Consider the following 17917-nt stretch of genomic DNA (forward strand, 5'->3'; position numbering starts at 1 on the left):
AGAAAATACTGAAGGAAGCAGTAGGAAGGAGCAGGGTTTCCTACAGAACCTAGGGAGGGGTGGAGGATGGATGAGGAAATTAAAGCAGAATGTGTAATTGACTTATGGAGCTCACTGGCACGCTGAGTCATTCATTAAGCCTGTGGTCATTTGGCTGTCAAAGAGAACATGCAAGTGGGCATTAGTAATAGGCAGCCTCTTGGGGTGCAAAAAGAAGGGTAGTGTTTTTGATTCCCTCCCCTGGCAGGGAGCAGGGAGCAGGGAAACAGACCAGACACACAAATCCTTACCCTCTCTTGTTTGAAATCTGCAAAAGCACCATCTGCATATTTCTGCTTGCTCAAAAGCTGCTTCCTCCTCTCCTGACGTTTGGCACGCTTCTGGAATTCCTCGTTGTGACCATTCAAGTGTGCGGTCAGCTCTGCCGTGCTATGCAATTTCATATCACAGTGCTTGCACTGGTAGACAGGGCTCTGAGAGCGGGTGCCACTTCCCAGTATGGCAAAGTCCCTCTTCAAATCCTTGCTGTGGTGGTCGGTGTAATGCATACACAGCAGCTCTGCTGTGCTGAAGGACAGCTTGAAACATTTTATGCACCTGAAGGGAAGCCACTCGATTTCCTGCGCCTCAGTCTCCACCTCAGGCTTTTCAAAGTCATTCCTCTCCTCGGCTGGAGGTGGTTTTTCATGCTCATCGGCATACACGGCAGTGAAGTAACCCCCCAGCTTGCTTGCATGCTGCTTCTTAGGGAAAACACCAGGGTGACGCTTCATGTAGTGGGACACAATACCCTTTTTGCTGAAGGACTGGAAGGAACAAAGCGAACATTTCTTCTTCTCTACAGCCCTCCTCAGCTCCTCACTTAACTGAGGAGTGTCATCCTTGGGAGGAGATGGAATGATCACTTTATTGGGTTTGTCGCTTACCGTCCTGGAGGCTGCTAAGCAGTGAGTGTAGTAAGCATCAATGTCATGTCTTTTCTGGTAGTGTGCCGCAAGCCCTTTGCGGATAGGGTTGGTGTATGAACACAAAGCACATTTGAAGAGGTTGTTCTTGCCCTCTGGCTGTGCCCGCACATTGTTATGTTTGATGCGGTAGTGCCTCGCTATCCCCTTCCGTGTGGAGCAGAAATATTTGCAGAGCTGACACCGGAAAACTGTGTGAGACACTAAATGAGAACTGGAGAAATGAGGTGCTGGCACAGAGAGTTCTCCAATATCCTCAACAGCAATTTCTGGGGAGGTCTTGATCTCAGCCACCATGTCTGGCTCCACTGAGGCAGACATCTTTGGTGGTGACTGGGCAAAAACATCAAATTCAGGTTGATTGTGGTATTTCTCATAGTGAATTTTCAGCTTCTCAAGTGTTCCATGGGTATAAGGGCAGAGTTTGCACCGATAAGCACCATAGCCTTGCTTGAAAATTCTACTTGTCTCTTCCACATCATTCTGAGCAATATCATTTGACTGCTCCACATCATGCACAAAGTCTTCAGCAGTGACCTTTACTGATGGGTGCCGTTTCTGGTAGTGTGTGAGAACGCCATGAATACGTGTGTTAATGTATGGGCAATGTCTGCACTTATATACAGCCCCTGGGTTAATGTCTATATCCTGAGCAAAGTCTGCAGCTTTCACTTTCATGCCAGGATGCTTTTTGCCATAATGTGTCAGGAGGCCATGCAAGTTGTTGTACTCAGATTGGCAAACTGTACACTGATACGGAGTGGAGGAGATGGCAGGGTTTGCAGAAGCCAGCTGGACAGTTTTTTCCTGGGAAAGGCTAGGATCCTCTGCACACTCTGCATCCTGATCCACCTGCGATGTTGTTATCTGGTCTTCAGAATCCATCCTGGCCCCAGCTTCATCAGGCTGTGGGATGGATTTCTCAGCAGCATCTTTCTCCTTAATGATATCCAACAACACAGATTCATCTCCATTCATGGCCCAAGGGTGAAATGCTTGGTAGTGATTAGTGATATCCCAAATGGAAGATGCTTCAAAAATGCAGTCTCTGCATTTATAGGTCTTAATCTCTGTTGGCATGACTAGAGCAGGAGGGGAAGGATCGGGACCTGCCCAGAGTTTGGTTGCCATATATGTATAGTCAACATAATGCTCAGGATGTCTCCTTTGGTAATGCACAAGCAAACCACTTGGCTCTGTGTGTGAATAAATGCACCATTCACAGTGATAACCAGCTTCTATCAATCCATCCAAAAATGCCCATCTCAAAATGGATGTGACTGTGGCCTTCAGATTTGGGTGGTCTTTCTTAATATGCTTCCTCAATGCATAGAAGTAAGGCGATGTGTAGGTACACTGCCTGCATTTGAGGGCTCTCAGCTTTGACTTGTCCCGTTCAGTGCTGGAGGTGTGAGCAGGCATGCTTCCAGTTGATTTCTTCTGGCTGCGATCGCAAAGGCTTCTAATGGTGGCTGTATGCTGCCTAATCACATCTGCGTTAGCTTTGAAGTCACGATGCTTCTTTTGATAATGAATGAGCACGCCTTTCACGGTCCGATTTCCATAATCACAGTGTTGGCAGAAGAACATTTCATTCTCGGGAGGATTCACAGAAGTCTCAGATCCACCCCGGCTCAACTGCTGCATTGACACTGGTGGCCTCTGAATACCAGGTGGCAACTCACCAGCTCTCATCATAGCTGCAGTGGGGGGTGCCTGTCTGATATATTTGGCAGTGACCTTTATCTCTGGGTGCCTTTTCTGGTAGTGGACAAGCACTCCCACAACTGAGCGGTTGCTGTACGAACAGTGTTTGCAATAGTAGAGTTCAGTAGTGAGGTCTGGGGGTGGTGGTGGAGGAGGTGGAGGCTGAGAAGCCAAGTTGGACAATTTTGGGGAGACGGGTGTCCCCAACTCAAAAGACATCTGAGCCAGGGCAGAGCCTCTTTCAACAGAGACTACACGCATGGTCTTCTGAATTCTGAAATATGATGCTTTTTCTTCAGGATGCTTTTTCTGGTAATGCACCAGAACTGAATGCATGTTAGGGCTTGCAAATGAACACACGTCACAGTCATAAACAACCACACTATTGACTGAAGGTTCCTTCTGATTTTCACATTCAGGACTAAAACTCTTGGCGGCACTTTTGTTAAAACCAGCTGGCACACCAGCCCCGCGAGCCACGGGGGTGGAGGTTGCCATAGTTTTTGGAGCAGAATTCAAGATCTCTCTCAGTGTCTGAGACTCTGTGTTCAGCCCCTCTTGCTGCTCAACAACGTAGCTTGAAAATATCATTGCATTGTTAATTTTCACTGTGGGATGCATTCTTTGGTAATGTGGCATCAGGCTTCTAACATTCGGGCTTGTATAAGAGCAGAAGCGGCAGCGGTAGATCAGATCAGAATGATCAAAGTTCAGTACATTCATAGCTTCAGGGTGATGCTCTCCATAGTGCTGCTGCAGGTCTTCAAAGTTCGTGTAGTCAATGTAGCACTCAAGACACCGGTATACTGCACTGTGATCATTGGGATCCAGGATATATCTAAAGCTGAACTTAATATAGGGGTGCATTCGCTGGTAGTGGGTGCTAACACTCCTGGCAGATTTGTTGCTGAAATCACAGTGTTTACAATAGTAAAGCCTGCCAGAGTCATTAAACTCTGAGTTCTCATTGTTCTGATCAGTACCATACATGTTTGACTGGCTCCCCAGAACAGAGGCATTAGGGCTCTGATGATCCTTCATGCTGACAGAAGAATAATAGTCTTCCTCATCTTCAGATAAAGTGAGCTCAATCTCTGCTCCATTGGTGGAATTGTAGTCATGCTGCATGCTTCTAAAGTTTGCCTCCTTCTGGGAATCATTAGCCTCTCTGCCCCACATTTGCTGGGGCACGTAAGAACTGGAAACCTCTATCATTGGTTCTGTTTGCTCTTCTTCTCTGTCTAACTCCACTTCTATCTCCACCTCATTGTCCTCCTCCTCTTCTTCATCATCCTCTACGTTAATCACAGCATCTTCTTGCTGTTTGTTTTGGTTGATTTTGCTCTGCAGGTTGCTAGCAATTTCATCAATTCTAGTTCTCTTTTTCACTGGAGAGAGATCTAAAGGGAAGTCATTTGACACCTTCCGAGGGGCCTTCGCAACAAAGTTATTTTTAGATGAGAGCCCAAGGATGGAGGTCTGGCTCTTCTTCACTGTGCTGGCAGAGGGGTGAGCATCTGCCTCACTCTCTTGTGGTGTGTTTGATGGCGGGCCATCATATTTTGGCAAGTTGTCACAGAATGAATGCTTGTGCTGCTGATGAACTCTGAGGCCTTTCAAAGTCGTGGTGGAATAGTTGCACATTGTGCACTTGTATGGATGCTGTGAATGGGGCTGGGGTGACTGCTGTTGTTGCTGCTGCTGCGGCTGCACCGGTTCCATCATCCCAGCTGACTTCCTGCCATTTATATTTCCACTCTCATAAGACACTGTGCTGTCGTTCAAAGAAGAGGCAAGGCTTTCCGTCTGAGAGTTCATAGTGTCCCAGTCTGATGTTGCTCCTGTGTGACACTGCTTGTGAGCACCAAGCTTTAACGAACTCTTGCAAGTGAAAGGGCATTCATCACACTTGTACACAGCTGTCTTCCCAGACAGGTGGATGTTCTCAATGTGACGGGAAATGCTTCGGCGGTGCATGGTCAGGAAAGGGCAAAAAGGACACTGGAACCTGTTCATATACCTTCTAAAGGGAATCCCCTTTGTTTCCAATAGTTTGTTGCCATCGGATCCCATCAGCTGCTCTGCAGACATTCCTGAGGTTTGGTGATCCATGGAGTTCAAGCCATTCTCGCTGTCCATTTCATTTAGCTCTTCATCTGAGCTGGAGTCATTTAGCATACTGCTTGTTTCCAGGTCAGCAGAAGAATTTGTCATATCAGCAATTCCATACCGGGATCTGTCAGACAAATTAACCATGCCCGAGTTGTGAGGTGACTTAGGCTTCATTTGAGGGTAAGACACAGAAGAAAACTTGGAAGATGTAGAAGAGTTGGGCCTGATAAGAGAATTGCCCATAGAGCTCCTGAAGTTCGAGACATTAGCATTTGACATTTCACGTCCTGTTGTATTCATGGAGATGTAATTAGAGTTTGGAGAGGCATTCTGGGCACTCTTACTCTGTACTTCAGGTGCACCAGTTCCATCTTGTTGCTGCCTCAGGCTTGACAGGATTTTCACCATGCTGCGGTGCTTCTTCATCATGTGGTCACACCAGCGCTCCCTTCGAGGTGTCTGGTAGCTGCACCATTCACAGCAAAAGTTGCCCCTAGATTTTGTCAGGGGCTTGACCATGGATTCCAAAATGCTCCGCTCCACCACCTCTGCAGGCAGCTCCTTGCACGTTTCCTGCACTGGCACAGAAGCAGATGTTGATTCAGGCATAGCAGCGGCAGCAGTAGGAGGAGTTGAACTCTCTTTCAGGTTGCTTTTGTGATACATTTTCTGGTGCTTAACAATCCTTGCACGCCTGGGTGACTTGTAGGTGCAGAACTGGCAACTGAAAACTTTGCCAAACCCTTCATGCATCATGATGCTGTAATTTAGGGAACTAGCAGTTGGTGGCCCCACTGAGCTCCCCCCAGCCTGTGCTCCATGAACCTTGCGTGTGTGCTCTATGAGGAGGTTTTTGGAACGGAAGTAACGCACACAGAATTTGCACTGGAAAAACTTGTTGGTTGGTTTAGGATTTGGAGCCATGTGCTGACCATAGAAAGTCTGGCTCTGGCTATAGTAACTTCCAGTCCCCATCTGACTTGTTGCATTTTGCCCTAAAATGAGAATTAAGGTGTATATGTAAATAAATCAAGGAAAGAGGTTTTTTTCTCCACCCACCCTGTATGCATAAGAATGCAATCACATCCTGAATAGATAATAATCACACCAGGATTCCCTAACTTCCTTATGGTGAGATCTACGTATTTGCCAATGGTCAGAAAAATGACCATTATGCATAGTGTTTATATATATATGACTGAGGTGTACAGTTCAGGATAGATAATTTACAAAATAATCTTCTTGTGGAAGAAAGAAAGCTAGCACGCTAACAAAGTTGAAAATTTTGAGGTGGTTCATAGTAGCAAAGAACAACCATGAAAATCTGAAAACCAAAAAGTAATATGAAGAAACACATGAAAAGCAGCTGCGAAATAAAATCAACCTCCATATTTGCATTGACAGAAAAAGCCATGGGCAGAACTAATAGGGCTGAAGCCAGACATTTGCTTTGCTGACATAGCAGTAAAGATAATGTGAGTTTTTAAAATCACTTTTCAAAGCAGAAACTAAAACACACTGAAATAAGGCACATGTAAAATAGGGGGTTAAAGTTGAGAGCAACCCTGGAGTTGAGATTTACCTGCTATTTCGTCTCCAATTGCAAATTCATCCTTTACAGAAGAAAATTCAACCTCAGTCTGGTTGCTAGCATTCATGGAACCAGACCTTGGCTGACTAGGACTTTCCTCAGAGACATCCGTCGGCTGCAGAAAAGCAGTGTGAACATCCTGAATGTGAGCTTTTAGGTCTTCATAAGATGGAGCTCGGAAATCACAGCCATCACACTGCAGCACCTCCATGGTTCAAGGATGATCTTTTACATTAGAAAATTCTGCAATAAAAATGAAAGAGAGAAGAAAGAGATATGTTTTACAGCAATGTCATTGTAACAAATCCTAAAAATAAGTAATACCAAGTCCATGATGACTTCATTGTTTCCAAGGATTCTGCAATTACTACGGTGTAAAACGCAACCTTTGCTTACTACATTCAGAGGCATCAATTCAGATTCACATTAAGTCCAGGTAGCTCACAAGTTGCTAACTCATCACTATGAATAGTCGAATTTCTGACAAGTGACTATTGATTCAATGGACTTTGTCCTCTTGGCTTTTCTATTACACAAGACAGAGCTGTTATTCAGAAATTTGTCTTGTTCATTACGTCTTTTAATAAGCAACGAATTTGTTCTGAAGTTTGTCTTCTACATTACTCCCAGTCATGCACTGAAATTCACAATCAGAAGACAGTGGCTTCTGCCTTTTTAAGACCCACTCCAACCTTCCTGGAAGTTGCCATGTCCTGATGTTTCAATCCCATAGATCAAAAGCCCTCACAAGAAGAAACCTGCCTTTCTTCTCAACATCCCATCAGTCCTGATGTTCATGGAAAACCTAGACATAACTGCAAGATGAGATGCAGTTACAGGAATCAAAGGTAGAATGCTTCACTCTGCCCCACCTCCACCAATCTTTGTAAGGGCATCTCCATTCTTTGTTAAAATGTTTACAGTTTCATTATAGGGGATAGAGAGCTCTGAAAGGAGAGACAGCAACTGGGAATAGGAATATTGCAAAAAGTACAATGGAAACAGGATTAACAAAGACTCAAAGACATCATATTTCCTTGATTTATCCAAAAGTCATGTATACCTTGAAGTACACAACAACATAAGATATGGTATGAAGTATGGTGGTTCAGCTTGTGACCAATTAATGCTGCAAGAAAGAGTTGTATGTTCCTGCACCACCACGAAGGAGAGAAGACACAAAGCACAAGTAAGACAAAAGCCTTAAGACTCTCCTACCCTGTGCAGTACTTGGGCAGAAGAGCAACCTTCCTATGTTTAGGAATTACTTCTATTTGTACTTCTGCTACACGAATTACTTCTTTAAGCTTCCATGTGCTGTGCTAGAAAAGGATGATAAACTGGATGTTTCAGAGCTCCAAGACACAAGGGTACCAAAAATTCCATGTTTATTGCATGTAGAGTATGAAGCTACTTCCACATTGAGGAGAAAGCGCCAAAACAATAGATCACAGAGAGGGTACTGCATCAGGATTTTATATGAAAGAATGCTGCTTCTGATAGTCTGCTAAAATAAACCTCTAGCAAGTCAAATTCTGGACAGTCTGAGCACAAAGGCTCTCCACATACTTACCTACATTACTTTGCAGGCTGCACTGTGTCCTTTCTCTCCCCCTACTCCCTCCCGCCACCAATAAAGAAAATGAACGCTGCACCAGCTTCTTTTCAGCTAACAAAGTTACAATAATCGAGATACTCAAGCTTTTATGTGCAAGCACCAGACCAAATTGTGTGGAAGAGGTTGCTATCTGCTCTGGATCAAATTACAGCAGTGAGTGAAGCCCCACCCCACGTCTCCTTTAGCACAGTCCATTAGACCTGAAAACAAATTTTTCCATGGAGCAGACGACTCCTGCATTTAGAGCACTTCACAGAAAAGCAGATCATCCAGTTTTCACTACCCATCCCCCAAGCTTAGTCCTTTCATCTCAGCCAAACAAGCCACAGCTCTGCTGAATGTGTTTATCACACTTTCAAGAGATATGAGCCCCTGCGTCACTGAAGCTTTAAGACTCACTAAGCTGCCCTAGTCCTCTGAGCTTTGGGAGCAGCCATTTTAGCTCAGACAACTCCTGCACTCAGAGGCTCAGAGCTTCTCGCCTGTGCACAACATGGCCTCACTTATCTCAGCTTCATCTCAAGCACACCAGGCTTTTTCTTTTTTTCCCCCTTTTTTCCTCCTCATCCTTGGTGACACTTGAAAAATCAGCATCCCCAGAACATAACTTCCCTTCTCCTGCATGACTTGACCCCCGAGTCTTGTCGCTTCTGTCCCCCTGCCACAGCCCAAGCACCACCTTCCCTCCCTGAGCATGTCGCTTGCAACCATCTCCTAGGGTTGGCTCCCCGTCCCATAGATGATAACTGTGACGGTCCGTTACAGAAACAGAGCATTACAGCACCAAGACACTGGTCCAAAGCTGTCCTACAAGCAAAGGCAACACACAGCTGAGCCTCCCAGGAGCAGGGCCGGGGGGGTGCGAGGGGGAGCGGGCAGGCGGGGGGCCTCTAGCCTGCCCTGTCCCTGGGGAGCCCTCCTGCTTGGCGCAGAAGACACACAACCCCACTCCCCTGCCAGATTCCAAAGTCTAATGACCTTTGTTAATCACCAGCCAGCCTGTCTGCATCAGCAAACCCTGCCAGCAGACACACCCTTCACACAAAGGCTGTAGCTATGCCTTTTAAGAGAGGTTCTCTGAAAGCTCCATTGTGTGGAACAGGGGAAAAACAACACACACACACACACAACCTCGCTCTTCCCCCTTCACACCCCTTTCCCTCCCACCCCCCCGGAAAACTTCAGACCCTTTAGAAACACCACCACAAAACGCTTTGTCTTTTGGGGGGAGTTCAGGCCAGCTTACAAAATAGAAAAACAGGAGAGCAAACCTGAGGTAAAAGGTAATCCTGACAGCTTCAACAGGTAAAAACCACCACTGTCTCCAACAGTCACACTGATGCTTGGAGAAAGCATCCTCAAGGATGCTAGTTGCTGTCTAGACACTCTTAAACCAATAGTACCTTTCTGCTACAAATCAGAAGGAAAAGTTGAGAAATGGTTAATAGCTGTTGATTGTAAAAAATTAATGGAGACTTTCTAATGGGTTCCAGCTTGAATCTAAGCAGGGTTTGTATCACAAAGCCAGTGCAAAATCAGCGAAGAGGTTAATGTTACAGCAGCTGTGAGGAACAAACATCAGGTACAGCTGAATGGACTTCAATTTGATGTGTTCACCACGCATCACACTGGAAGCAGGATGAAGCATTTTGTAAGGAATTCTACTCTACCATTTCCATTTTTCTCGAAAATTCAGGTGTTGCACAAAGACGAAGAAAACCATAAACTGCTAGTTTGATCTCAGATATCAAAAGAAACTGAAATACAATGTGTGTCCTTCTCTCTTCATTTTTGTCTGCATGGGATATGGAAAAGAGAGAGACCCACCTACCCACCAGCAAAGAGCATTTTCAAGTCCAGATGTTAATAAATGGGTAAGACACACACCCCATGTGTGTGGTGCAAAGCAAGATTTGCACATTTCCATCATGACCAGCTAAGGCAGCACATTCCATAATCCTTTAAACTTTGAAACAGCACAATAAGAAAATTTAGCGGGAAATGGAGGTGGAATGAGAGAGGACTAACTCAGAACAGGAAATCTGGGGGAACAAAAAACCAAAACAACCAAACATAACCACCATGAAATGAATCCATAAATCCCACAAGCCCTTGATCATATTCACAGCCAATCTCTTGAGACCACATCGCCCACAGATAATGTGACTTCTAAGATATCCTTACTAATGTGATGGTAACCTCACCAAACAGGTTATTAAAATGCCATTGTCTGACTAATTTGCATTTACAACCTCTTCTTAAAATATATGGCTTTAATGCTTAATACGGAGAAGAGGTATTATCATTTTCCTTATGAGTGGAAAGCTTCCAAAACATTGGGCAAAAGAGATTCTTAAAGCCACAGTTTTAAAGACCAAAGGTGAAGTCTCAAATTGTCTTCGACATCCTTTTCTACACTGATAAATGTGTGAGAACACCAGAGACACTTGCATTAGATTTCTAGGTTTTTAAAAATCGAAAACAAAAGATAATTGTGCTTGTTGAACAACAGTCATTAACAGAATTTGGCAGCAACCAAAGAAGTACAAATCATTATGTTTAAGTTTGGTTTTAAAGCTTCAAAATACAAAATTAATTGTGAAGCCCAAGGCGCTGACCTCAAAATTGAGCTTCTGTGGTTTGACTACCCATCCGTTATATTTTGAGATGGAGTCAGCAGAGCTTCTAGAAGTTAAGAATACGCACATGCACAACCACAACTGAAAAGGTCAGTCAGACCACACACATTATGTGAACTTTCAGCTCTGTATTAGTAAGTTCACATTAGTAAGTTCACAAAAACAAAGAAATCTCCAGTTCTCCAAGCCTTCCTCCAGTCAGATGATCAGAGGCATCTTCATCCCTACCTCATACACACAGGTTGCGCAAACAACACATTTTACTCTCTGCCAAGGTGGAGCTGAAAGAAATTTCTTCACTGGAGGTGTTATCAAGCACTGGAACAGGCTGCCCAGGGAAGTGGTTGAGTCACCATCCCTGGAGGTATTTAAAAGACATGGTGCTTATGGGCCTGGTTTAGTGGTGGCCCTGGCAGTGCTAGGTTAATGGAGTCCATGATCTTACAGGTGTTTTCCAACCTAAATGATTCTATGGTTTTATGATGTTACATACCCCATCAAGCCAGCAGAAACACTGCCAAACCCCTTTCATTTGGACAAAGTCCCCCTGGAGATGCAGTGTGTGTTGAGGCCCTCAGGGCACTCACAAGGCCTTGCTCTTCCTGAAGAGCCCTACTGGGGCTCCCCCACAGCCCAGGACACCATTTCACCCCCTGGATCTATCAGCCCCCGCCCCAGCAATGCCGCAGCAGGGCCAGTTCTCTAGTTCCCCACAGCCCTGCCATGGAACCCACCAAGCCAAGTCCACTTGCAGAGGCCCACAGCCGAGTCCAGCCACAGCGAGGTTCCCAATGGCAGGGGATGAGGCTGCCAGCGAGGTTCCCAATGGCAGGGGATGAGGCTGCCCCTGGGCGTGCCCTGCTCCTGGCTGAGGCGCTGGGATGCGCCCTGGCTGCCAGGCCCTGGCCTACCTCTTCATGGGGAGCCCCAGCAGCTCCCGCCTGTAGCACTGGGTCAAAGCAGATCAGCATGAACAAAACATCTCAGCAGAGGGTGGTATCACACACCGGAGTCACCTTTTTCCTTCAAAACACTCAGGAAGCTTCAGTGTGGTCTAATCTCCCCACCACCTTTTTCTTGCTGCTGGAGATCAGCCTACCAGAAATAAACTACCAAACACAGCAATGCCATTCACATGTAACTAATTACAGACATGACAAGTTTTCAAAATTCCCATGAGTAACACCACAGGCATTTTTCCCTGCCAGAGAAGCCTGGGTTTTATGAAGCACCAGTGCCTACACCTGTGGTCCTGAGGACCTTCCAGCCATGCCACCTGGGCTCCTGGCCAGGTTCAGCTCATGTACGATGGAGCTGCTGCTCTGATGTCCTTGGTTTTCGGGCTGGTTTGCCCTTTTTTAAAAAAAAAACAAACCATGCTTTTTATAGCACAAGGTCACAACAAGGTAAACAAGGACTAAACACGTAAAATCATAGGAGCAATGCAAAAATTTGCACACTTGAGAAACTGGAAACCTGAAGCCTATTCTAACTGGAGGAAGCCAGCCTCATTGTTCATTTATTGAAAAAAAAATACTTAATGAGGAATTCAAAGAATAAATTCAACTCTCAGCTATAGTCAGGCAAACCTACTCAACTCATGGGTCTCTTTCAATGACCAAATTCCAGTCAAGCTGCTGGGATCCTTGGTCCTTGAGGATTGTCTGTGGAATTACTCCTCCAAGCTGGTATTAAAATAAACTGAATTGAAATACCATTTCTTTTTTTCTCTTTATTTTTTAATTTGATAGAGTTGGATTTTCATGGAACTCCATGGGCTGAGTTGCAACTGTCCACTCCAATAGACATACTTTGCTGTTTGTATCTTCCTGTAAAGGACATGTTAAAGTTTTATTACCCGTTACACCTTTTATTGTCAAGATCTCCATACTGATATCCAGTTTGGGGCCATTTCTTACATTTTGAAACTCAACAACTATACCCATGAGAGAAATACATTAGCTGATACATGTGATCCTGTCACCCATTTCTTCCAGTAAATAATTATGTTGACCTATACCAAAATACATATTATAGTAGAAGATATTTTCAGGAAAGAAGTTCAACTGGAGATGCATTACAACTCAACAGCAAAAACAATGATCTAAATTAAACAGATAAGTACCTTTTTAGGAAAAAAAAAAAAAGAGTGTATCCAGCCACCTGGAAGATGACTTGAACCTCAAGGGGCTCCAGGTAAGATTCCACAAAAGGAGCTCTTTCTACCATACATTCTTTGTACATTATATTCCAAATTATTCAGAAATCTCCCAGGCACAAAAAACAGGACGATCAACTTTGTTGATCCCTATACAGTTACTATTTACTTGTGTTCCTGAATACACGCATTCATTTAACATACCTGGTACCATACTATGGATCACTGTAAAGCTACAGCATAGCTTGCAAAATCTTCTACACTTCAAAGGAAATATAAGCCACATTTTTCTTAAAGCTTGTGAAAGAGAGGCTACATAGTGCTAGAAGCTGCCAGAAGCATAGATGGGTTTTCTAGTTGAAGAAAAGAACAAGGATTCACAGAACCTCTGGTTATTTTTCTTGTGGTGAACTTAATACATAAAAGTATACATGAGGTGAAACAGGTCCAAATGATGGATACATTGCTATCGGCTCAACCTGTTCTCCAAGACTATGACTTGTCAAAAAAGGGGAGAGGGGGGAGGAAGGAGGTAGAACCCCAAAAACCAAACACACACAAGAAAACAGAGAAAACATGATGCTCAGCTACTGAACATTAATGCATAATAGCCATTTCACTGTAAGATCCTAGCAGAATAAAGGCACACCACAGAGTTCACAAGGAGGCTTTATAAGAAAGGAGAATCAGAGAATCACAGATTGGAGCATGCTGTCAGCTTCTGCAAGGTATCTTGAGGAAAAGACTGCAGGCCTCAGCCTCAAGCAGAGTCAGCAAACTGATAGATATCTCACTGCAGAAGGCACAAACTTCCCTAGCAAGGAAGACAAAAATCCAAGATGGAATACTTGATCTTACACTCACTTGCAAGGAAATCAAATCAACAAAAACAATTCAGATACAAGTAACAGAACTACGGAGAACTTCAGGCTGGGGCTTTATTGAATCAAGCTGACCGCTCCTTTCTTTTCCATTTCTAACAAATGATGTCTCTTCTTCTTTCTTTGAGCTCCTGGAGTGTACATATATATCTGTTCTTTTTAAAACACAAAGAGGCCATATAAATGCCTGAAGGATAGTTTAAACCTTCAAACTTTTAAAATAAAAGCAGATTGCAAATAAAATACCTCGACTTAATTAAAAGACAAATTGTGAGAGAGTCATATAAAGTATGATTCTGACATTTTTTTGTCTTCCCTTCCTGAAGGTTAGCTGTGAGGCATTGCATGGTACAGACCATGGGCAACTGAGTCATAGGATGAAAAGCTTTGCCTATGAGAAGGCAAATATTAAATGTTTTTGCTTCAAGGAAGACTAGGACGGGATTTCTGATCTTCTCAGTTACTTCCATGGCATGTTATTAATCCCTACAGAAATCAAAAAAGACTGTAAATATGTGTGAGAATCTGAACAACTAAATGGTCAGAGTAGGACTTTTTCCCTCATGAAGTATGGCAGGTGCTTCATTTACTACTCAAAAGTAGTTGTGGAGATACTAATACAGACACACAGACAGTTTTGTCAAGTTTTCCTGTGTTTCACCAGAGTTGATAAACAGAATACTGCTTTGGCCATGTGGTACAAGAAGATGCAACATCAATTTTACTATAAGGGGGGGAATTTTTATTAGATAGGCTCCTTTTTTTTTACAGAATAAACTTAGTTTCCTATAAGAAGGAGAAGAGGAGGAAGAAAATGAAAACACACCAAACCCCACACATTTTCCCAGTTAAAACCTGTAAAGAAAATCTGGAGGAATATGGAACAGCAAAGGGCAAAACTGTAGAGTAGAAATGTGGTCTGCCATTTGGTTCCTATACAGAATGTTCATAGGAAATGAGCCAAATCATCCACCTCACTGACACAAGCCAACCTCTGAACACTCTTCTCCATAGACATAGGTGTCCAAGAGGCAACTAGGCTAGCCCAACCTAGGAAAACAGCTACCAGAGCCAAGCAACTTGGCTTTTATATCCTGCTATTTAGTGCTCCCTATACAGCATAATGCAACTGAAAGCAGTGGGCATGGGATTTCTAATTTCCAGCCAAAAGTGTATTGTTAATTACCTGAAGAAATCCAGTTCCTCTGAGTTAAGAGAAGTGCACACCCCGGTGTACATGGACTTGGGAGCAGAAGATGTCAGTAGGTGGTGCTGAAGAACACGGCAGCACTCTGCCTGGGTACTCCAGAAACAACCTAATTCCTTCTCATGCATTGCAAATAACATCTTCTAGGAGCACTTTACACAAAGGATGCATTACCAGCCTCACCCTGGAAGGAGCAGGGGGAGGAGCAGGCTCCTCAGTCTGGCATAACCCCAGCAAAGATCTCTTTCTTGCCAAGAAAAGTCAGAGCTGTTGTAAAGGGGGTCCTGCCAGTAGCAAATCAGATATGACAAACTCAACCACATACTCTGCTACACCATGAAGTGAAGTGGGAAAGAGCAAAGCTCTGACTGCAGACAGAAGAGATTATCTCCTGATGGCCATCTGCCCTTAAATGAACCCTAAAACAGACTAGCGCAGCCTGTAGTGCCTTTAAAAATAATCTTGCCATTCACCTCAAACTACATGCTTCATTCCATGGTCACTTAACAGTGCTGTAGCTGGTGAGTTGCAAGCATGCTTTAGAGAGGACCAGCGGTAGTTTGCAAGGAGCATGGTGCTTTCACAAGGGCTAAATACAGCTCATAAACTGGTGACAGAGCTAAACCATGGGAACACATGAACTGCTGGATTATTTTAGGGGCTACAGAATTTTAATCTTAGAGATTTGAGATTAGACTAGCCAACACAGCTGGTTCAAAACACAAGCACGCACTCTCAGTGTAGTCACAGAGGTGGAAATCAAGTCACTAACACTCAGAAACTACAAATGCCAAGGGCAAAGCTCTGCTTTGGGACTGGTACTGAAAAATGCCTTCAAGAAGGCAAAATAAAGAGATTATAACCATTTTGAAAGATGTATGTGAAAAGATGCTTTGCTGGACACACTTTCCTCCTTTATATGCAGAAACTGGACCTGTGTCATAGCATTGGTGATAGACACTGAACTTGGCTGGTGAGAGGAACACTCTTTCAGCTAGTGATCACTTCCATAATACAGTGCTCGCTTTGGTAGACATTTAAGACTATCCAAGAGAAATTCACAGGGCAGTCAGGAACTAAAGAAACATTGCGTGGATCAGATCCAAGAGAGACAAAGCCCTTGCAACTTCCTGCCTTTTGTCACCGACATGAGCTCAGCTTAGTAGATCCTGGGGATGGTACAGCCCTCTCCCACAGTCCATCCTGAGATCTTCTGTGTTCCAGAGATACTCATTTAAAGGGTTAACCCCATCCAGAGAGCATGTGGAGAGGATGAAAAAGGGTATTCACAGGAATGGGTTTAACCCTATAAAACCAAAACACCAGAAGTCATGTTCTGTACCAGCAAACAAAGCTGAGTAGAACAGCACATCACCTCATGCAGACCCAGAACAACCTCATGCACGACTAATTATAAAGCAGGATCCATGGCTGAAACCCTACTGGAGAACAAGAAAATGCTGATTAACAAAATCTAAAGATTGTTTTGTTTTCCCAGTCTGTTCCTCGAAACACTCATTTGAGGAGCTCCACTAATACCCTAGCTATTTTAACACCGCCTTTGTCTCCAGCTATCCCTCCCCTTCCCCCAAGCTTCCTGCTGTATTTGACATTTGCTGGGCAGCAAGCAGAAGCCTCTCTGTCAGCCAGTTAATTTCCTCAGGTAATACAAATCCATCACTGACCCAATTATAATGCCAGACAGAATACACAGTTTTATTTGCCCACTGACTCACTTGCAGTATGGCAGCTAGCATCTCTGCCCCAGGTAGAAGAATATGTACTTTTCCAGTATTTGACAAATCTCGGACTACTGATTACCACTAGGCTGCTACCCTTGTCCCTGCCACTCCTCCCAAAAGATATTTTCCACCTGTGCAAGTGAAGATCCTCTGTCCATTTGGGATGGTAAGCAACAAGATGCTGGTTATATCACTGATGGCTGGAAAGTGATACTGCTGAAAAGGAGAAATAACAAGTTGCAGCTAACATTTATGTTGTCCAAAGTACTTCACTTTGTACCAAATAGCTTTTTTCATCTATATATACACACAATCCAGTGGATTACGTGTTGGGATGGTATATATACACACTGCAACGCAATATCCTGGGTCCAAATGAGAACTTTGCTTCTTTTGCTTCCCCTTCAACCTTCATCTCCACCACTTTGTTCTTTCAGGAAACAAGTTTTTGCAGTGGGTGTAATATATAAAGCCCAAGTACAAAGTATTAATATAGCACACTGTCTCAATCATCATCGTTTGCGTGATACACTGATAGCAGACATTCTCTAGAAGAAACTAAGTGGGACACCTACAATGCACTCCAAGGTTGGGGTGGGAGTTGGGGAATTCAGAATGATCCTAGGATTATGGATCACAATATCTGTGAAATGGCCAAGGTTAATGGAAGTTCTCCAGCCAGAAAGTGTTTGGATCAAAGAGACTTTAGAAACTATTACATCAAGAACAGGAAAAAGCTGCCATTACCTGTCTATACAAGAAACACACTTTGTTATGCAGATAATAATGAAGAACAATCTCCCTCACAGAATGAAAAAACCCCAATTTGTTGTTTTGTGTCTTGTCTTTCCAATAATAAACAGTCCTCTCCCCTGAATACTCTGGACATGCTCAAATTAAGGAGAAAACTATTATTAAATCTGAGTTGTATAAAAAATGGTGATACGTTGAAGCTCCTAATGGAGTTCTTCTGTCCTACTTTAATCCTTTTTGCTTTAAATAAGCTGTTTGAGGGTCAACCACTAAGATCCAACTTCTTTCTCTTCCTTTTAAGAAATACCCAAACAGGAAATGGACAATAAAGAAGAAAAAATAACTAAGACATTGTTGTAATAAGGTCCATGGCTAAGCAGGCCTGAGATTATAACCAACTACATCCTTCAAAAGCTACAATCCTTGCAAGTATGTAGACATTACAGAACTACTGCAGCTTTTTTCTCTTCTGCAAGTCAATTACATGACACCTTGGTTTTTTCTGCTGTTTTAAATTCTTTATATTGAACCATTTAAAACAGAA

At 43.7% G+C, this 17917-nt stretch overlaps 1 protein-coding gene across 6 annotated transcripts in view; it reads right to left on the reverse strand.

Moving 5' to 3' along the window:
* The window catches only part of ZNF462 (zinc finger protein 462), a 90525-nt gene that overhangs the window by 44428 nt on the left and 28180 nt on the right, over positions 1 to 17917 (reverse strand). For 5 of the 6 annotated variants that reach the window (XM_014958122.1, XM_014958120.1, XM_014958121.1 and 2 more), the window contains exons 2-3: positions 6367 to 6618; positions 291 to 5779 (exon numbers count right to left, since the gene is read on the reverse strand). In XM_014958122.1, coding sequence (XP_014813608.1) covers positions 291 to 5779; positions 6367 to 6586 — 5709 coding nt within the window. In that variant the 5' untranslated portion in view covers positions 6587 to 6618. The remainder of the gene's footprint in view (positions 1 to 290; positions 5780 to 6366; positions 6619 to 17917) is intronic. The other variant, XM_014958123.1, reaches the window with a different exon arrangement.

This window comes from Calidris pugnax, unplaced genomic scaffold, assembly GCF_001431845.1.
Source record: "Calidris pugnax isolate Ruff unplaced genomic scaffold, ASM143184v1 scaffold317, whole genome shotgun sequence".
Lineage (NCBI taxonomy): Eukaryota > Metazoa > Chordata > Aves > Charadriiformes > Scolopacidae > Calidris > Calidris pugnax.